The sequence below is a fragment of the Tetranychus urticae genome, chromosome 3, assembly GCF_039701765.1.
Source record: "Tetranychus urticae isolate SD_2017Ah chromosome 3, NJAU_TeUrti_SD_1.0, whole genome shotgun sequence".
NCBI lineage: Eukaryota > Metazoa > Arthropoda > Arachnida > Trombidiformes > Tetranychidae > Tetranychus > Tetranychus urticae.
Window position 1 is genome coordinate 11,066,726 of NC_142960.1, and position 22,847 is coordinate 11,089,572.

The 22,847-nt window shown below is 30.7% G+C and overlaps 1 protein-coding gene and 3 long non-coding RNA genes across 4 annotated transcripts; 1 reads left to right on the forward strand and 3 right to left on the reverse strand.

Annotated features, from left to right (window-relative positions):
• The first annotated feature begins 1,937 nt into the window (after positions 1–1,937).
• On the forward strand, positions 1,938–5,307 carry heca (hdc homolog, cell cycle regulator). The gene is made up of 2 exons (XM_015937479.3): positions 1,938–3,382; positions 3,629–5,307. Exons 1-2 carry the CDS (start codon positions 2,274–2,276, stop codon positions 4,074–4,076), a joined length of 1,557 nt encoding a protein of 518 aa, XP_015792965.2. The 5' UTR covers positions 1,938–2,273; the 3' UTR covers positions 4,077–5,307.
• Positions 5,308–6,460: 1,153 nt separating this feature from the next.
• Positions 6,461–8,099, reverse strand: LOC107369572 (uncharacterized). The gene is made up of 2 exons (XR_001570340.3): positions 7,558–8,099; positions 6,461–7,478 (listed from the first exon to the last, which is right to left on the reverse strand). It is a non-coding gene; the product is annotated as an uncharacterized LOC107369572 (long non-coding RNA).
• Positions 8,100–10,690: 2,591 nt separating this feature from the next.
• On the reverse strand, positions 10,691–12,350 carry LOC107369412 (uncharacterized). The gene is made up of 3 exons (XR_001570308.3): positions 11,924–12,350; positions 11,703–11,796; positions 10,691–11,299 (listed from the first exon to the last, which is right to left on the reverse strand). It is a non-coding gene; the product is annotated as an uncharacterized LOC107369412 (long non-coding RNA).
• A 4,022-nt stretch (positions 12,351–16,372) lies between these two features.
• LOC107369466 (uncharacterized) lies at positions 16,373–22,503 on the reverse strand. Its single transcript, XR_001570320.3, has 4 exons — positions 22,231–22,503; positions 18,318–18,660; positions 18,043–18,248; positions 16,373–17,266 (listed from the first exon to the last, which is right to left on the reverse strand). It is a non-coding gene; the product is annotated as an uncharacterized LOC107369466 (long non-coding RNA).
• Positions 22,504–22,847: the final 344 nt, after the last annotated feature.

A 22,847-nucleotide genomic window follows, 5' to 3' on the forward strand; every position in this document is an offset into this window, starting at 1 on the left:
GCTTAATGTTCCGATGTGGTAAAGCTGACAAGCATTTAAGTTGTCAATTTAACCTTTATCCGATATGGTTCACTTTGATCTTATGATCTTTTTCATAATCTTTAGACGAAAATCACTGTTAATCTGTAATCTTAAAGATGATTTCAATGAATTAAATAATTGGTAAGCAAAATATATTTCGGGTCAATTAAATGATTGATCTAATAAATTAGCCATAATCTAATAAAGCTGATACGATAAATTAAAACATTTGACTGTAAAACAGTTATGATCAAAGAGTTACTCTTTGTTTATAATCCGAGATGTTGAAAGGTGACAAAAAATCTAATAGAGGGCACAGTAAGCGACTAAGGTGAAAACAAAGAGTAAAAGCTTGAACTGATGAAAACAAAAAAAACGATTTTAAGCATTTGGAATAAACTGTTGTAATGAGATTTGCATTAATCATCTGCAATTAATCAAGCTGTGGAATAAATTATTTATCAAAACATATGACAAGGAAGCATTGGAAGGGTAGAAACTGTTTGGTGGAAAAAATGTTTACTCTAATTGGGTTCTTCAGGCTTCTTTTTGATTTTAAAGATGCAGCTTAAAAAGTCGATTAAATGAAATAAAATGATTAATAATTAAGAAGCAGATGGAAAAATAAATGCAATCTTTTAGTGTTAACAATCGTTTTCATTGGCAGTAGAAACACTGATTTGATTCATTGGTATTTATGCTTTAAGATCAAATTAACTCAAACAGCAATAATAAACAAACCGACCAATAATGAAAGGTAATACCAAATCCTTTGATGATCAAATTTCATTTGTAACAATGTTTTTAACATCTCTGGAGGCAAATGAAGCACATGATGATTGAGAAAAGGCATGTAGGCCGAAACAAAAATGTAAATGCAAATGAATTGAAAATCCTCTTGTATAACGATAAGATAAGCCTGGCAAAGGTTACAATTAAGCTTAAAAAAAGAAGAGAAGTGAAAAATTTAATCACCAACCTAAAGAAACTGTTAGACAATCAGACGGTTTGATTGTATAAGAAATGTTGACAGCTAATTAGTTCAAAGATAAGAATTGGCAGATTAAGAAACAAGTGTTCAAAGCCGTTAACAAAAAGATAGCCTTTAAGACCTATTGTAAGTCTGTTAAGCTGTATAATATCCATTGTTTCAACTTGTTAAAACCGTTTATACAATCTATGGCAATCAGTCAATTTCCAGATGAAAAAGAGTTGTCAATAATATAAAATCAGATTTCAATGTTTTCACTCTTCATCGTCCGGTAAGTCCCCAAATACGAAGGAATAAGCTGTCTGTAAAAATGAGCCAAAATTGAGTTCAGGAATATGGCGAAAACACATTATCAAAATAGAAATAAAAATTGGAAGAAAAAAAATGAAAAGGAGAAAGAAAGATGAAAAGATGAAGATAGACAAAAAGACAGATGATACGTTTATACGATTAAAAGTATCGGAAGATGATGATGAAGACGAAAAGAAAGGTAAATAGAAAGAGGAAAGCAAATGATGATGAGAAGAAATTAAAGCGCGTTGTGAATATTACATTCAAACATTCAATGTAATACACTCACACACATTATATAAACTTTCCTCGGCCTATTGGAAGAGAAAGGGGTCGAAAAAAATGCCTAGATTTACATTTGCTTCATTCCCCTGTTCGACCTTGAGACGCTTCTCCCTGCGACCCCCATTTATAGTGTCTCACTCAAACTCATAGTCCCACGGGTTAAAATAGTCAACAACTCACTTTTTTCCCCCGGTTGATCATTTATCCTCTTGTCTCCCTTTGTGCTCACTATTTATCTTCTGCTTCTCTTTCTCACTTTCTGTTTCTCTCGAATTTGCTCTCTCTGTCTTGTTATTATTATTGTTTGGAGTTCAATCTCAACTGAAGACTTGCTACTCAGTTTTAATACAACAGTTAAACTAGACATTACCAACACTTTTTTTGAGAGAAAAATTTTCAAAACAAAAATTTTATGTCTTAACACTTTATATTGCTATTTTTCTTGACCAATATTCAACTCTTACTATCTACTGAACAATTTAATGCAGTGTTCTTTGACTGTCATTGAGTCATTTGCTTTAATTTCTACTTTTTTGTGTCTTCCTGCTCTCGATTTTTCTTCTGGTTAATTTATATTGTGTACTTTTTTTGCATATTCAATAAGAAAAACCGTTTTTTTCTTCTTCATCACTTCACAGTTTTTTCTTTCTGCATTTTTGCATCCATAAATCTTTTTTTGATCAACATGCCTCAGCGAGGTAAACATCATGGTGCTGAACCGGTCGAAGTTGATTGTGGTCACAGTGAAATTGAAGGTGGTAAACATGGTCATCATCATCACAATAACAACAATAATTATGCTTATGTGCATAAAGACTATACCGGTGACTCAAAAGATCCAAATCTTACTAAGTGTTGCGTGCCAACCAATTGTAATTTGAATCAACCCATTCGTATGGAAGATTTAAATGATTGTGTTAAGGTTATTTGTAACAATGAAAATTGTAATCAAGGCCGTTATATGCACAAAAGCTGTTTCGAAGATTTTCAAGCAACAGTTCTGACATACCTTCGTTCAACCGGTCGAGCTCGAAGTTGGTCCGAAAAACAAAGGTTGCAAAATTTGTGGACCAAAAAAGGTTACGATTTAGCCTACAAAGCTTGTGGGTGTAAATGCGGTAAGGGTCATCTTCGTAAAGATCTTGACTGGACAGCACCGGTTGCCACCAGTCCCGAAGAATCGGGTAAGAAAAAGAAGAACCGAAAAAAGAAGGCCAACGATAAACCGTCTTTAATAATAAGTACAGCAATGTCCATCTCGAACGGGTCTAATAAACATCATGTCTCAATTTCTACGGGTAATAATAATTGCAGCTCAAACAATATGGCTTCTGGTGGAGGAGTAAATTCATCATCGCCAAGTAATGGTTCTGCATTGCCTATCAGTCGTCTTAGAACATCATCCATGTCTTCTACTGGATCTGGAGTTTCAGGAGCCTCTGGTGGCACTTCACCTCCTGTAAGTGGATCCGAATCACTTTCTCCTGGATTCCTTGATCAATCCGCTTTCATGAAGAAATTTTTCGGCGCCGGGGAACAACAGCATGGTTCTTTTGCGGTGCCATTTCCTCATCATCAACAATCACATCCTCACCATTCTCACTTTCATGATTCTGGACGACGAGAAAGACGAGGATCAGGATCAATTTTCTGTCGAAGGCAAGATTATTCTTCATTCAATAATCTTCCAAAGCACAAAATTAATTCATACCATATTAAAATGGAAGATGATCATGGAAATGATGAAACCCGCAATTTCATCCTCTCAACTCTTAGTGCTAATCGAATGAACCGGTAAGTTTTAATATTTCTCTTAATCCTCCTTTTATCAGATTAAAAATTTGCAAAATTGAGACTATGACCAATGCAGCTCAAAAGTTTTATCAAAGTGTGTTTTTGCAAAATTTTAAATTGTGACAAATTTTGTCCCTTTTTTCCTAAATCTTTAGTGTTTATTTTACTTTTCTTGCAATTACTAAGCTTATTATTTTTCTTTCATTCTTTTTTCCCCAATTTTTAAAACATTTGTAACAATATTAGAGTGTCATGTATCATGTGTCACACTTCTATGATGATTTTCGACAAATATCCATTGATTGATGGGACCTTCTTCTTATCACCAACTCAGCACAGTAAAGGAGCTGTGCTCACTACAGTTGAAGGTAAAAATCAATATCTTAATGCTGTATGCATGAGCTGTCTCGAAGGCTGGAATTCAACCCTTAAATGCCGTAGCTGCTCCACTTGCTGGACAGGATCTCACCTTATACTGGGCTCAATGTACTCTTATGATATTTTCGCTGCGGTCCCATGTTGCACCGACAGGCTTCGGTGCAATAACTGTAAAAATCTAGTTATCTCTCCTGATCATGGGTTACAATTTTTCAGTCATTATTCTAATGCAATCGCCTGTGGACATTGTGGAACTGTTGACTTTCATTTTGCAAAACCCTTGCAAATCATCTACAACCGGACTGGTCGAGAATGATGATGGTTTAAAATCAACGACATATATATATTTCTTTACAGATTTATATATATATTCATATAATTCAGAAGCTCAAAGAAATATCAAAGATTATTCATATTTCTACCTTTTTTTGTCTTCAACTTTAAAGCAACTGAAAAGAGCAAGCCCAACTTTGTGTGTCTGAAAACCCATTCACATCTATTATTTAACAACTCCAGACAATTCAGCTAAACAATAAGCAACCTTGCTCGTTTACAACTTTAGCTCTCTTTGTCTCTCTGTCTCTTGTCCGTTTCTCACTTTCTCACTTTCCCTTTTCTCTCTCATCCTCTCCCTTTCTACATCACTTTTTGTCACAATTATTATAACTGATACCCTATTGGAACCAACTTGCTTGATTGGCAAACATTTTTTCTTCAAATCTTTTTTTTTCATTTTCTCTTCTTTTCTTATTCTGTTTCAATGGTATGATTATCATGTTCAATCATACTTAACCCTCATTATGCATTCTGTTTAATACCAAACAACATTAGTTTAACATTTACTGTTACCGGTGAATCTTTGAATGCAATCACCACAACCAAATTGAAAGAAAACCTAAAAAAAGTCGCTAACTATTCACTAGGATAAAGGGCTGCACTTATAACTCAAATCAAGCTGATGAGTTATTTTTTTCAGATAAATTCAAGTCCTTATCTACTTTTGTTTCTTTTTTCACAATAAAACCACTTTTTGTTTGAAAAAAATTTCTCCTCATCACTTTAGCGTCTCCTTATCCTTAACCAAATCTATCCTGCACCTTTCCTTTAATAGCAATCAAACTCCCTGATTCCATTCTTTTTTGATACAATCATAATCTATTGGAAATCGATTACTGGTAAAAACTGATGACCACTTGACCAAAACTCTCACTGGCCACAAAAAAAGACGGGTTAACATTTTTTGCCTTTTGATGAGAATGATTAATTTTTTGGAAACCAGCAACAACTTAAAGAATCTAATTACTGATTACTCTAATTAAAGTAAAAGAAATGTCCACAATGATAATTATCTTGCGAAAAATATGCTAATTAAATTAAATATTGTCAAAAATGATAAGAAAGCAACAATTAGATGGAAAGAGTGTCTCTAATCCACTCTGATTTGCATTATTGTGTACTTTTATTATTATTATTATTATATTATTATTATTATTATTATTGATATTATTATATAAATTTCAATAAAGACTATTAACTAATTGCGTGAATTTAGTTTGCCCAATAGCATTCAATAATCATTAGGAAGCATAATTTAGATACAAAAAACAGCTATTAGCCCAATGTATGGACTATTAACATTGGAAAGCGATTAACTGTTTTCAATTTTATCTTACTCTGTAAATTCATTAATTATCGTCTCTGTGAGTTAATTATTGAAGCTCTTAAATTAATTTGGTTAGTCGATTGGGTGAATAAATATTTGATTGAGATGATGATTATTTCATTTTGTATGTTAAGCGTTTAATCTTGAAATCCTTTTCTAACGTAACCTGGAAAAGTCTATTAATAGTGACAATAAACAATTAATTCATAATTAAATTGCTTTCTCACTGTGATACGGGCAAATAATAATCTAACAACAGGTGAACGGATGTTAGCTTGATTAAGTTTGATTACAATAAGTCCAAGGAGAGACTACAAGCTTAATTAAAGATTGTATGAGTAAACATGTTGATTTATATGAAAAAATATGAAATTAGATTAACAAATATTTGATTCAATTTACATAGTAAAGGTACCGTGTTTCCCCGCATTCTAGCACCGGGCTTGTTAATGAGTGAGTTCACTTTTAAGCTTTGTTGACACTCATAATTTAGCACTGTGGCTTAAAAATGAACTTAAAACTGGTTTTTATTACATTGGATACATATCTTTTTGTTATCGATTCTTGCTTTTTTTAATCATTTTTAAGACACAGAGCTAAATTATGAGTGTCAACATGACTTAAAAAGTGAAAATTTTCATTAGCAAGCCCGGTGCTAGAATGCGGGGAAACACGGTAATTTTTACCAACAATGTTGGACAATTATTGTTATTATTGCAACCATCAGAACACAATCATTACATTAACAGGATAAAATAGTAAAAATTGTGAGATTAATTGTAGTTAGCATTTTCACAATCAAAATAAACATAGCAGTTCAACAAAGTTGACTGACATTTTACAATATAAAAATAGATTGATTGCTGACAATAAGGTTTAAATATGGTTGAAACAATTAATAGTTATGATTATCAGGCTAGACATATGAGACAATATCATTATGTCATCTTATTTGGGTTATCAAAGTGATTAACTTTAAAGGTAGTGAATTGATAGTTTAGCTTATTTGTTCCTGATGATTAAAAATAAGCGGTTGATACATTGATGGAAGTTACATTTTAAGGTAAGAATTAATGTGGACTAGAAGAGTTAAAAAAAGTGTCAATTAGATTGAACACTTCAACTCAAGCTTACATCAAGTCTGGAGCATAATAATACATAATGATAATCAAAATAATCAGTTGATAATAAATTGTTTCAACCGGTTACAATGAAAGTTGATGTTGATGTGGGAGTTATGAGTGAAGGGATGGTAAAAACAAGAACCAGGGAAAGTAGAAAGAAAGAGGAAGTCAAAGAACGAGAATCAGGGGAAAGGTGAGTGAGAGATGATTATGATGATGATGATGATAAAGATGATGATGATGATAATGATAATGATGACTATTTTCACGTAGAAAGGCGGAGTTTTTTTCTTGTTCTTCTCTCTCTTTCTCTTGTTTTTCATTCATGAAATTCAAGTTTAGCTTCATGAAGCTGGTTCTCTGTGTTTCTGTGTTTATCTGTTTACCATTATTTTTTTGTTATGGTTAAGCTACTTTTGTTCAGACTGAGAGAGAACTCAAGGTTACCTTGAAATCTTCTTTCAAGCTTAAACAGATTCCTCTTTTTTCATGAGGCGAAAGGAAAAAAAGAGAAGAGCAAGAAGAACAAGAAGGATGAAACTGAAGGAACCAGGCAACTTTAAAACATCATCATCCAAATACCGGGTTTGGACTTGTAACATAACAATAATAACCATCCAACTATGAACAGATTCACAAAAAAAAGGTCTAACGTTTTCATCGCCACGTTAACGAAAAAAAAACATTCTGTTCCATCATGTTTATGCTCGCTTCAGGATTCCTCTTAACCTGTTGGTTACCCTTTTTATCCTGGTCTCTCTACACGCTGGTCTTGGTTCCTACATTTTTTTGTCTCTCCTTCAACTAAAATTGTAGTTCAACTGGTAAATGCTGTTTTTGTTGTTGTTGATGATGGTGATGAGGTGAGATGGGAATGAGAATGATTATCATCATGATTACCAGAATGGGTCCAACCTGAAAAAAAGAAGACCTTGTAAGATGAAAAAAAAGTAAAACCAGTTCAAAAGTGAATCAAAATTGTTTTCACTTTTTACTTCTTCTTTGCTTACTTAACATTTTAGATTTCCTTTTCCGTCTCTTGTAGCTGTAGATGATGTTACCAATCATCAACAATTAACTTCAATTGTTTACACTGCAGGAATCATCTTTGATTGTGTCTGTCTCTCCACTTTATTTGGATTTGGTTAATCTAATCAGATCCAGCAAAAACATTGTAAATCACTGCTACAAGTTCATGTTGACTATTAAGAAACACATTTAGAGATTAATCAATTTGTAAAGAATAACGTGTTGATTATGTATTGATGGGCAATTAAACAAGGTAAACAATAACAAAGCCATCTAATGGTAACCAGCTTTTAGGGGCTGTGCATTAATTGAATAACAGACTCATTACGAAATTGATTGAAATTTTCGTAAATTAGATTCTTATCAAACCAACTCAAGTCTTGGTTAAATTTTGAAAGTTAATAAGTCAAAGTAAATCAAAATTGTCAAAACAATTATAAATTCAATTCAGCCTCTTCAATCAAAATAAGCTAACCTAAAGAGTCCTTTGTGTGGAAACCATAATTATACCTTTTCTGCTTAAATTTACAGAGCAAATAAACTCTTGATTAAAATAAGTGAACAAATAAGTTGATCATTGAATGACATAACAATTTCAAGTTTAAATTAAAACAAAAACAAACTGATTATGCATAAACTTGAACAAAGCTGACATATTCAACATTGACCATTTCACCGTATTAGTCTCATTGCCAACAAACATCGTTAGACAAGCTACAGTTATTGTTGATCAAATTAATATTGATATCAAAATTAAAAGGCCAAATATTTCAATTGTTAGGTCTAGTAGGCAAGATAAAAATACCAACGCAGATGTAAGATGAGAAATAAAATGTTGACTTTAAATGAAGTTTACACTTATTTTCAACATTCTCATTCAATTAACCTTTCCGGTTCCTTTTTCATCCCTCCTCTTCCTCTTTCCTTATATCTTCCTAGTCTTTACCCCCTTTCTCAGACTATTTCAACCTCCTCCTTCATATCATCCCACATCGTTACAGTAAAGGCTAAAATAATGAGACTCTTGGAATAGCTTATCCACACTATTCACCAAGCAGCGTATTGCCACGACTTTCAATAGATCACATTCAACAGTTCATATGAACAACACAGATAACAAAGAACTGAATTGTTTTCATTCTGATTTCTAGAGTTTTTTGATCGATAAACGAAGGAAAATTTGATTGAGTTATTTAATGATTCAAGAAATCGAAATGAAATTTGAAACAAAATTAAACTCCTCCTTAATTCGGGACCGCTTATGAATTTTGTATCACATCTCAGTCTTTACTGTATTTTAAGACTTTTATGGACAAAACAAATGTCTTGTTTACATTCATCGTTGCAAGAACTTCAAGGTCTTTCCAGTTTCACTGTTTTTATCGTCAGAATCATCAGAATCAGCTTTGGCTTCATCTTGGCCCTGGCCCTACTGATCTAGATTGATTGAATTGAGCTTGAAAAACTAACACTTTTAACTGCAGTTTGTACTTATTTCAATAAATTCAATCCTTATAGTCAATCGAATCAGTGATTAAATTGTTTATTTGTCAACAATTTTTTCATATAATTACACTAATGAACTTTAAGATGAGTTAAATGACTCTAATAATAAAGCAAAGGATTTTCTTAGATTTTATGTGAGATCAGTAGGTTTGAGCGTTTAATTATTCAACCCACAATTATTGTGCGTTCTTATTGATACAATGATTTTTTCTTGATTCAACTTGCTAATTGTAATGTATCATGTTGCTGTTGTCAATTGAACAGCTATTTGATAATTATCAGCTCAGAATCTTGTGACTTGATAATCATTTGAAAACAATCTGTTAACATTGTAAAGTTATTAATATTTCTGGAATCACATTTGCTCTCAGTTTAACATAAACTGTCAACCAATTGGACTGAACTCATTTATTTAAGCGATTAATCAAATTTGAATTTGAGTTTAATTACTCATCCAATTTAATGTTAATTATAATTCAGTGTGGACAAAATGTGTTTATCAACTGCTGTAATGGTTTATATTAACAATGGATTGACCATGATTAGTATCAGTGTTGTTAAATTTAGTCTATTACTTTTGTTCATTTCATTGTTGATCGGATGAATGATCTATTAATGATGATAATTTATATGTTTAATAACTGGTTAATCATTCAGACTAGATATTAAACTATTAATTAACCATAATAAAAGGCAATCAAGGTTAACGACACTGGAATTATTTCCAATCTGACAAATGGTTCAGCTCTGAATAGATGAAGTTACAATTGAATTGATAATCCTGATACTTGCCATACAATCATTATCAGATTGATTATTGGTCTTCATTTAACCAAACAATTGAAAATGAAATGTCTGAGCATTTTACTCAACCAGACCGGTTTATCAAGCACCAGAAAACTTCATTTTCATAAAATAATGGAGTTAACATTGAGAACTTTCTATTAGCTCTATTATGTTGATGTAAGCCTCTAATGGTGATTAGTTTACCAAAAAGCCTGAATATGATGAGACTTTCACTTTGCACAAAATTAATGTAAATAATTTGTTTTAGACAATCGATTATAATTGATATGCCATTTCAAATAGGTTGAATAATTAAATAGATTCGGTTACAATCATCAGATTGACTTGTGCCTCAGGTAGTGACTTGTACACCACTTCATGTAAACAGTGAAGATTAAACCAACAATTGATTAAATTGTTTCACTATCAGTTGAGTGACTTGACTAAACAGAATTACTTTGAGTCTTTGGTTCTTTTAAATTGTCAATGTAATGATTTGAATGAGGTTAAGGAAGCTACAAATGGACCAAAATTGTTGATGAAGCTCAAGTTATGATGATGTGAATACGATGGATGAATCTCGCTACAAATTAATGGTGTTAATTGATCCAAACTGTCAATTTTTTTTCTTTGTAAATCAAAAGTTCTTGTCTAAATAATTGTCTTGTTTATATCAACAATTGGTGAAAAAAAGAAACATTTTCTAGGCTAAAAATTGATTGACGATTCCAATTCTGTTTTCAAAATTGGAAAGCTACTATTAATATTTACCAAGGAAGGTAGAATAGGCTTAAAATGGTTAATTAAAGTTGAGGCCCAAACTTGTAAGTCTTAATTACTTATTTTTACTCAATGCGATGAGCGATAGTCTGATAGTTACATAAGATGAAAAAAAGGGTAGCCTGGCTTAACCAGAAATGAAATCTTTGGGAAAAATGATTTATCAGAATCATTTGCTGCTCCTTCAATAAGTTGAATAAAAGAATTGCTGTTGGGATTTGATGTAAATTGATTATTGTGGCATGTTAATCACAATCGGTAATATTTATCCAAGGCTTAAGATGTTGATAAAGTGTTTGCGATCAGCATTATTCAATTCATTGGGAACAAGATTGTTTCCCAAAATACTTATTTCCACTTTCATTTCATTCCTATTCCTTGTGATCGTGTGGATACAAATGGATATGGTTAAACGTTAATTATTCAACGCACAATTTAACTTTTCCCAATTTGGTAATATTTTCTGAAAAAAAAGTTGCCCAGCAAATTGAACAAGCTTGACCAAGAAGAGAACAACAATTTGGCTTTCTATTGTCTATTGTGTTGAAATTTTCTCAGAGTAAATTGCAAATGTTCAGCTAAACAAGACAATTAAAAAAGATCCAACTTTTATCAGGTTGTTGATTCCAATATTAATAGACCACTGCAAATCTGTGTGAAAACAAAAGCAAAATCAGAAATGAGAAACAAAAAATAACAAAAAAACGAGTATAAAACTACAGATTAACAAGGTAAACAGCAAAATTAAAAGCTAGCTTGAAAAATTATGGTAACAAGCATTCAATTCCTTGTTTTTGAGTTAATAATAATCATAGCATTAACATTATTATTACTCTATTTACATGTTCCAAATGATTATAAATTCAATGATTTATCTCATTGGAAAAAGCAGACAAATATTTTTCAAAATAATGCTTCATTATGATTATTTTGGATATCTTTCTCTGTTGATTGCCTTCAGCAAAGATGTAACAACACCAGCAGCAATAGTGATAGAGATTGCGATAGAAGAGGTTAATGATAATGAATATAAATCTGATGTATTAAAGCGTACCATGTATAAATAGACATAATAATGACCCAACTTTGATGCCCTTGGTTAATTTTTTTGAGTGTTAAAATGGTGCAGTTAAAGTCTCCATCGAGGCCTGAAAATAAACAGAAGTCCGTCAACATCATCAACATTTTCATTATTATTACTTACATACAATTAACTACTGAAGCCATCTTGAAAAAAGTGGGCTTGTTAATCCACAGTCTATATATATTACATACCTTTTTTGAATCTTTTTTTGCTTCCATCCAAGGCCAAATTAACATGCAACACCGATCACAGGCCCTACTAACCTAGTGCGTGTCTTTCTTCTTTACACTTTCTTCTTTTCCTCTTTCTATCTTCTCTGTCTATGGGAGTTATAATATATCTTCTGAGCGGTTCATCTCACCATATTATAACATGAGTAAAAGAGTGAGTTTTGTTTATCTTTCCAGTCAATGATATTTCAATGGCAACTCAATATGAATAAACATTGGATAGACGGCAAGAGCACACATTAAAACTTTAAAGTAACAATTAAACAAAAAAAAAGTAAGTGAGCAAAACACAATAATTTATTAAATTATGTTGATAATAAAAAGTAAAAACAAGGAAAGTAAAAATAGACAGAGAAAGTGAACCGATTTTCCCTCTCATTTCACCAACAACAATCAGTAGAAGCTTGTGGAGCCACCTTTTGATTGTAACTTACATAATATTGATTAAAATTTCAATTTCTCTCAACATTAATTTTTTCAATCAATTATTCATAACTCAATAAGTTAATCAAAAACGTTCAATAAATCCCAAGATCAAATTAAAAAAGCAGACAAACTGAAAGTCATGAACTGACTCAAAAACCTCAAAATCAGAAACAAGACCTTTAATTGATGAAGGAATCAGAAAAATTAACAATGAAAAGATTACCATTTCATTTCAATGGCTCAATTGAAGTTAACAGTCAAATCCGAAATTATCATTCAATTAATTAGTGAAAGATGATTGTTAAATATCATGTATTTATCAGTTTCTCGCAGTGAATCATTAAAAATTGAGAAGCTAAATATTAAAAAAACATTGATATGTTAAAGGCTGAAATCATTCATTTGATTAACTTGCGATTTACACTGAGGTTAATAAACTTTCACGTTAATGAACATGTTAATTGGGATAAATTTAGTTTCCCTTTCCGCTATTAAAACATTGAAAGATAATTAAACGATGAGACTTGAGATGCGTTTCAAGGTTGCTTTTCAAGTAGGTCAACCCAAGTCAATGACCTTTTTTTGGCCCCCAAAAAAAGAGGAACCAAAGATGTGTGTCACTTGTACCTTCATCATTATTTACTTTCCCTTTTCATCATCATTTTCATCCCCATTCTCGTCTTCATTTTCATTCCTATTTCATCTTCATCTTTCGGACCTTTTTTTTTGCTGTTGATTGAAAAAAGTCAACAGTTTAGTTTGTTTAATCAATACTTTGAGGGTTTACAGAATAATTTTAGGGCTTTTGTTGGGTTCACCATAAATTTGATCATTTTGTATTTCAACAATTTAAGATGATTCAACACTGATAATCATCTAAATAAACGTAAATTATTGTAAAAGATTAACATCATTGACAGTTATTGTTATTGGTTATGTGAAAAGAGAGGAAACAAAAGGTTATTTGATATTGTATTAAACAATATTATTTATGGATTATCATTATGTTGTACTTTTTTTTGTATTCTGGTTTTGATTCTTGCTCAGAGTTGCCATTCAAATTTCATGTGTGAATCTTTAACTCCCAATGAAAGTGCCAAATGTCACCATTAATCCTCATTTATTGCTCATTTTTACAGATAATATATTGAACTTTTCATCTTCCTTCCTAACCCTACAAAATCATAATTGGGTTTCCTTTATTTGGATCCCACTTTTTTAATCATTTTCACTCAATATTCATCATTATTTAGATCTGGTTTTTATTTCTTCTCATCATATTTCGTGTTGAGTCGATAATAATTTGATTGCTTGATTCCTTGATTCAACATCATTCACCCATTATTCATGAATGTTCATTGAAATTGGTTAAATGTGGTTTCACTTGACAGTCTAATACATTGGCAATTATGTGAAGCCAAATAATCAACAGTTGAAACTTGAATGGTTTACAGATGAATAGAGTTGAACATGTTTCAATTAATGTGTATTCAATTAAACAAACTGTAAACCATTGAACCAGTTTAACCCAACAAAATCAATGTATTAAACGACTCAGCAAACGATAGTTTTCAAGTTTCACTTTCATGAGTTACTACCAGAATTAAATGAATTTTAACATCAAATGTAATATCAAGGGTAACATCAAATACCAGATTCAAACGTATCAATTGTGATATCAATTATAATATAAAATGTTATTAAACAATTTGTTAAGGTAACTTCACTGTTGGTGGTTAGCTATGGTTATATCTTAATGGTTTAGGTGAACATTGAAAATGACATTAAATATTGTCCATAACATAGTTTAATGGTCAACCATGAGTTACAATAATCACTGTGTTAATAGATTGTGAGAAGTAAAATAAGTGGCGAAAAAAAGTAACAGCAATTACAATAACAATTAAAGTCTAATAGCATGAATCATTTATCTACCAGAAAATATTGTTGTTTGATATTTTGGGTAAAAATTGGTTAACACTGGTTAGGAGGTTATTTTTTGATCGTCATTTGATTTAGAGTGATTTATGATTGTGATTATTGTTGATCATTATGAATATTGTTTTATTTACAAAATGTAAATTGCTACTTGTGTTTGTATTAAATGGTTAAATGTGTAATAAGATGATGATAAGTCTCATTGGATTTGCTGATTTAAATGGATTGATGTTGTTGATCTGTTTAAGGAAGGCTTTTTGAAAAAGGTTCATCAAATGATTTTGTTCAAGTTCAAGTTGATGATGATGATGCTTAACTTAATATCAACAGATTTTCAGGGAATTCAAATGTTTGTCTATGTTGATTGAATTGAAAAAAAAACTGAATTTACAATGGATTCATCGATTACTTCAATCAACTAAATTGGCCAACAATTTGAAATCCAAATAAAACAAAATACTATTTACACTTAACAAGTCACTTAGGGATTGGGATTTGGGTTGAGTTTAACCTTTGCTTTAACATTCATTTTTCATTGAAAAAACTTGAAAACAATTGACAATGAAAAGGTTAACAACTGATTAATAGAGAAATGAAAGAATAGATTTTGATTGAAATCAGATTTGGATAAATTTCACTTGAATTGCCATCATTTTGATCGTTCCAATGATTTTCAAAATCTGGTCAATTTTGAAGGTTTCAAGTTTCATGTTTTCAAATGTTTAACTTTTTCTTTATCAAGTTTTACAAACAATTGCAGGTTCAACTTGAATATAATAATCGTATATTATATTGAATTATTTGGGAAAACTCTTCCAGTGACATTGATAATATGAAGACAGTTGATTTAGGACAATATTGGGAGTAAAAATTTTAATATTATTAAGCTATGGATATGTTAATGTAATATTGAGGGAAAGGCAGAAAACTAAAAACAAATGTTGATAACCATTGTACTGTAAATAAGTCTGATTTAAGGAGATAGTTGATAATATATTTGTTGATTCAGTAAACAGTGAAAAATATAAATAAATTGTAAATATATTACTTTTATAACATTTTTACCTCTTGTGAATGAAATGCAAAAGAAGCAGCAAAAATAATGCTTTTCATTATTAAATGGGATAAAAAATGATTGGATGACAGAAATGAAATGCAAGACCTTTCAACTTGCCATTTGTATTTTCAATGTATTTTTCACTCATTTTAGCAACAAGTTTAGTGAAAACAAACCTCTCAAATGATTGACTTTTGATGTTTAAAATCAATGGGCTAATATTGATAATTAACTCAATTGTAGGTTAATTTTTGAGAAAAATTCAGTCTATATATTTTAACGATAACAAATGTTGTGTTCAGTGATGATGATGATGGGCATGCCAGAGGAAAAGCTTTCATATTTTTATCACAATATCTCTCACCCATTATCTGCTTCTTATAAATACGTTTTTCCAAGAAATTTCAACAATTTAGTTGAAGAGGGAGAAAACATAATTCAATCTTTTCACTATTATCATCATCATGATATTTTTCACTCCCAATAGTTTATATCTTTTGAATTAAACTATTAATAACTGCCTTTGAACATTTATATCATTAACATATTATAATGTTTCCAGTTTCCTTTCATCTTTTATTTATCTGGACTGGTTTAAATTCATGTTTCCCATCAAAACCTTTTTGTAAACTGGTTGACCATTTGGTTTGAAAAATTAAATTGTCTCATCTGCATCTGGAAACACTTTTAATAAGCCATCTTTGATTAACTTAATTGACAGGTTTTTTTATTTGATCTGCTCCTTTGGTTGGACAATCTGCTTTTAATTGAATACCATTTGTCCTCTTTAATTGTCGGTTATCAAAGACGGGAAGTTTGTTTTTGAAAAATGATGTCTTTGGTTTGCTTGTTGACAATTGAAGGAACTTTAAATTATCATTTTTCTAGACTTTTCTCGAATCAAAGCGACCATCAAAACTAAGACGTAAGTCTAACCTTGACCATGGTGAAAAGGGCCAAGGTTACCAGTGTAACCCATTTTTTGTTAAAGAAAAGTCTCGAACATAAAAGGTCTTAAAAAAGTGGAGGAACAGCACAATGAGAATCGGTAGTTTTTTGTAGTTTTTTTCGGTAGTCTTTAGTAATAATGATCTGAAAGAAGTTAAAGAAGCTGAGACTAAAATGACGAAGAGCTCGGCTGTTAAGGTATTATTGTTGTACTGCAATGTATTGAAAATATTGCTACGTAAAAGTATGTTGAGCCTTTTTAAGGTTGTTACAACTGAGAGGTTAAAGTTAGTTAAAGGTTTAAAGGCCATCAAAATCAAAGATCAACTAACAATGTGTAAGTTTTCAACTCAAACATTTTGTTGGTGTCTTGAAAGGCGAAAACAAACATTGATAGATTGGTGAAAATTAGTGATGAAAGAAAGACTTCAAAATATGAGTTAAAAGGCGAAAAACACTTCAAGTTCTCAATATTAGTAATTGTAGATGAAAGTGATGCTTTGGTGGTCATGACGAAGATGCTGATGATAATAATGATCGTCCCATCTCCAATGGTCTTTGATTCCGTTTTGAGAGAAAAAAAGTATTTCCAGTTTTTCGTTTAAACCAACAGCAAGATCCTAAGGCCGTTTCAAGACGTTTAAAACCAAGAGTTTCAACCTTTACTTTTCCATAGGAGTATTCATCTTCCTACTCTTCATTGGCATCATCAATATCATCATAATCAAAGTAGATTCTCAGGGAAAAGACAAAAGACGAAGAATAAAGAAGTGTATTGTAAAGGATGTAAGCTAATTTGTTGCGACCTGTACAAGGGTCGATCTACCATCCACATCATCATCATCATCATCATTTTTGCTGCTATTATGTACAGACTGGTTAACCGATTCCTGGAATCCTTGCTATCATGTACAATTGGGTCTTAACATCAAAAGCTAGAGTGGGAAAAGAGTGAAAATGGGATGTTAAAGGGCAAAAAAGAAAAGGAAGAAAAAAAAGTTAGATAAATGAGTTTAGCTTCTTTTTAAGGTAGGGAAGTAAGGGAGAAAGATGATGATGATGAGGAAAAAAGACGAATGCTCGATGAAGGGAAAGATGAAAAGGAGGAGAAACTGAGAGAGTGTTTCTTGGAAAAAGATCATTTGCTTTGAAAATCGCTTTGAGAGTAAGTTGGTCTTCACTTTATCTCTATATATTTTTTTCCTTACGAATCTTTTTGTTATACTCATCTTTTGCTCATCTTTTCTTACTCTAAGACTCTTTACTGGGCTCATTGTTAACACGATCTTGTTGTTTCTGATGACGATAATGATGATGATGATGATAATAATGATGAAAAATCTATCCTCTTTCGCTTCACTATCTACATTAACTGGTAACTTTGTTTTTCGCGTGAAAAATGCAACAAAAAACTTTTGCTAACCCTGGAAAGGGAAACAAAAGTCTTGTCAGTATTAATCGCTTGTCAATTGATCATCACATTATATTTTAAAGGAAAAAAGACTTGTAAGTTTACAATTAAATGACAAATTCACAGCAATTAGGGTTGTTGAGTTACTTAATTGTTAACAATACGATTGAGATACCTACAAGTAACAGAGACACTCAATCAAACAGAGTTAACAAATCAAGTAAGACAACAGTAAACATTCAAACAAGGTGAAAACAAATGATCTTAAACCATTGGAGACATAAATCATCAACAATTTACCAAACTATTCAAATTAACAGATAGGATTTAAACATTAAGAGGTGACATTGAATAAACAAGTTAACAATATTGAGACTTGTTTAGCTTTGTCCAATGCTTTCCAATATTCTGCTTCAATCTTGGACTTTTTTTCAATTTCATCCGGATGACCATTTGAAACATGCAAATAAACCATTAAATCCAATTGATTACTTTGATTGTTGGATCTAGAAAATGAGAAGAAGAAAAAGAAAATCAAATTATACGAAAACAAAGTCCAAATTGTTGACTATTACCGGACAATTGAGATGTTTTACGGGCAACAGTAATAGCCAACCATTGGCAAGATTCACTGTTAATGAGATTGTAATTTAAACATTAATCGCCTTTGTGTTGCCATTTTACGACTTTCAATCTTCATCATTATCATCCAAATTGGCCTCATCTTGGGAACACTTGAAACTTGTCAGTGCTAACATGTGATCATCATGAATCCGAATGTTTCTTCAACATCTTTACTTTGAATCTTCAATTCCCAAAATAAAGATGATGGACACAAATTACAATCATTTTATTATCCATCCATTGGTGTTACAAGTTGCCAAACCAAATATGATTGTATTACTTTCATGGGAATTGCTGGAAATGAAATAAAAGAAAGCAAATTATTAACAATTAGAATCAATAAGTTAAACAAATCATAATCATTAGGGCTTGGATTTTTGGGAATGAATTTCAGCTTTTTTTGGGAAACGAGACACAAAATTGGGAAAATAAGCAGTTTTTGACGAAAATTTTGGGAAAATTATCAAAATTTCATCTAGTTTCACAGCAAATAGTAAGAAAGCATAAAGGACAATATAAATTTTGACTAATTATCTAGAAGTACTTCTATTTTCAATCTAATTTATGATTTCACCAAAAATATGAATATAAAGTGTTCAGGTTCTAGAGATTTTGCAACTTAAACTGACCTAGAATTGACTTTTCCGACATAATTACTCTAAATTTCAACATGTTTTAAGGTTCTAAATTTTGGGAATTTTGGGAAGAATCAGTGGATTTTGGGAAAATTGGGAAAGTTAGATGTCATTTCAATCTATTTCTCTGAGCTACTATTGTCATAATATGGTGTTTTTAGCCCTTTAGAACCAAATTCCAACTTTGGGAAAATCCCAAAAATCCAAGCCCTAATAATCATGATCAACTAAACAACATTAAATGGTAAATCAAATGTTTTTTTCTTGGTATAACATGCAATATTGAAGCAACACAAACACTGAACTTGCATTGAACCCTTGAAATGATTCAAACCATTGATTCAATTATTTCACCTAATTGATAACTTTAGTTTGATTTAATTAGTAAAAGATTTAATGTTGTAAGCTTCAACTGTAATTTAATTTAAATCCTTTTTCTGTCAATAAAATTTAACCCATTTTTTGTAAGGCTTTTTAATTACTATAAATACACTGTGAAGTGACACAATTTGGTTTCCCTTTTCAACCTTTTTTTTCAACTCTTTACCTAAATACATAAAATAAATTATAAACATAATAAGAGCAAAATTAATACCATTTATTTCAATGAAATCACGTTTAGTTAATAATAGCTACTTTCAATGAAAATACCAAATGGTTATTTAAATACACAATTATGAACCAAGTTGAACCAAAGGACATTTTCAATCAAACTGACAATTTTGGATTGAAATTTAAAATCAAATCGATGATCACACAAAAATCAGGCTCAAAATGAACCGTTAATTTCACCATGGATTCAGATTAGTTTTACACTTATTATCATCAAGAATATATTATTGTTAATGGACAATAAAAAACGATAAGTTAAAATTTATCTCCAGTAATTATAAGACATTCAAGATGATTATAAAACAAGTGAATTAATAGGGATATAACTTGAAAGATATAAAACCAACGGAGAAACTTGAAGATGTTGGAGTGATTTTTTTGCCTCTGCCTTCATCATCATCTTTTAAGGTAATAAATTCACAGAAAATTGCTATTATTATTATTATTATTATGATCAAAGGGTTCTTTTGATCCTCATCTTTATCTTTCCTACTGATAACTATCAACTATTAAATTATTTGCAATCAAATAAGTACCTTAAAGATGTTTAACATGGAAAGCAAAAATGAGTGCTAAACAAAAGTGTTTGAAGCAACATTTTTTAAGTATCCATAAAAGTAAACTCTTAATTGCTCTTTTCAATGAGTTAAATAAGTATATGTATATATCATTATTGTTATTATGTACAATCTAATCAACAGAGTTGAAGGAAATTGAATTGAACAAGTTGTTCAATTTGCATTTTTTTAATGTTCAATGAGGAGTGAAAACTGGGAGTGAATTTACTTCTGGGATTGAAGCAAAACTTGACAATTGAAAGTATATTAATTGTATCAAATGATTGCTGTAACTGCTTATGGAATCTTGTTTTTCAATATTTAATTGAAAGGTAAATGGAAAAATCAGGAAAAAATAATTCTCCATTTTTCACAATTTAGTTAATCAAGGTAATTGGACTAATCTTGAATCTTATTTTCCAAATAAATCACTTCTAGGTTAATTGTATGGAAAGTAAACTGTAATTATCAATAATCTTTCTGAGACTCATTTTTTTCATGTTCATTTTTTTACAAGGAATCAAGTTAATCATGGTTTTGCTTTTGCTATTTACTGATTGTATTTGATTTGAAGCAATTAATTACTCTGATTTTTGCTGGAAAAATTTAGTTTGTTTGATCAATTTTCATGTTTGGTAAGGTTAACATCTAGAGTTTACAGGATTTTTTTTGCTCTTGTTTAGTCAATTGGTTAACCTAATCAAAAATGATTAACATTTGAAGGGTTCATTTGTTATTGTCAAATTTATATAATAAACTGTATTAAAGTGTTCAAACATTCAGTAAATTCAGGATCATTTGGTGTTGAAATAAGACTTTCAATCTTTCTACTTTCAACATTTTGAATAATAATTGTACAAATAAAGGGAAAACAAAGTGAATGTTTTTTTGTTGTAAGATTCAATTTAAATTGTTGTAGACACACAAACCAATCATTTATACAAATGATAGAGGTAAACAATCAATAAAACAAACATAAAAATATGTAATAATATAAATCACCATTAGATTGATCAACAAAAGTAAATTGAATTTGCTCTCGACTTGAACCAGTTTCACTCATTAGTGAACAGCCAAATGTATATCAAACATGAGGTGAAATGTAATCGAAAGCAAGTTGACCTTAATTTTTCCTTCAACAAGGTAGTTAACAAAAGGTACAACTTCCTATTGACCTTCAAAAAGGACCAATAAAAGTAGAGGAAAAGGTCAAGCTTGAAGTGCAAAAAACACACACACACCAACAGCATGGGTTAATGGTAGGCCTAAAGGTTTTGTTAAGACGCATTACCATCTTGTAAGATTTGGTTAGGAGCGACCAGGAAAGGTGAGACTAAAAGGTAAAGGTTAAGAATTGGTTGTTTCTTGATGAGAAGAGGGATGATGATAGGAAGGATGATAAGGTGGATGATGAGAGGGATAAAGTCACGTAGTCTTGGGTAACAAGTAAAGGTAGGTTGAGAAGAGTGGAGTAGGAAGAAATATCTCTTGGCATACACTTTTTTCCCATGAGCTTTACCATTGAATTTGCTTCTCCTTTTTTTCAATGCATTTTCAGCCATTATTAATATAAGTATTGATATTTATATCAAAATGGTTATTGGGAATGTTGCTGGATTATTATGGGATTGAGTTTATATTTAACTTTTATTAGAAATTAATTTATCACAATTTTGTATCAACATTCTTCATTCTTGCTTCTCTTTTTGGTAAATATTTTTTCCCTTCTGCCTTTCATGTCAAATATTACATGAGCTTTTCTTGGCTTTTTGTTGGTTAAATGTGTCAAGAATGAATGGATTTGATTGAACAATATCAACAAGAATTTTAGTCGACTACAATTGTACAGTTAATTGTTATCCAATTTTCATTCCAAACCAAAATTTAACCAAAATTTGATTAATTCCATTCATACCAATAGGTTAACCAGTCAACAGAGTAACCCTTATAACATGGCTAGCTTCATTTGATAAATTGAATAACACAATTTAGTTTTAATGAATTACAATTCATTAGTTACTATTTTAATGGCATTAGGAGTTATTAATTGATTTACTTACATGGAATGTTGATGATCAATTGGATTGTTGAGTCAGTTTCTTCTCACAATTTCATTCTGTTTTTCGGTTGTTCTATTTTTTCATAGAAATATTGTTTCAATATTTACACTTCAAAGTTTACAATGAACACTGTTTTGATTATAACAATTATAGTTGCTCTTCGCTTGGTTAAAGATACAATTTACTTAGGTAAACATTCAAATTGGGTTAAATCAAATCAAAACTCTAATAATCTCTAAACTAATCTAGTTATAAGCAACTTCTTTATAAAAGCCTCTTTCCCTGTGCTTTCAATTTCCCCCGTAAATGTTGTCACTGTTATTTTTCGCGCTTGATTTGATTTCTGTAAAATAACATCATTTTTTTATTGTTTTGTGTTTACAAGATAATAAGCTTAATTGTCAGTTGTATCTAGCAATTAAATTATAATCATTGTTTGTTGGTCATTTTACATCTCGAAGTTATCTCAACCATTGAGTGTTGATGATTTAATGTCAAGGAATACAAAAAGAGTTTTAGGTGTTATTCAATTAAATCATTTGTAATTAACAGACCCTTTCAGAATGAATTATCCACTATCAATTATTCAAGTTAAATTGTCCAAATTAATCGGTTAT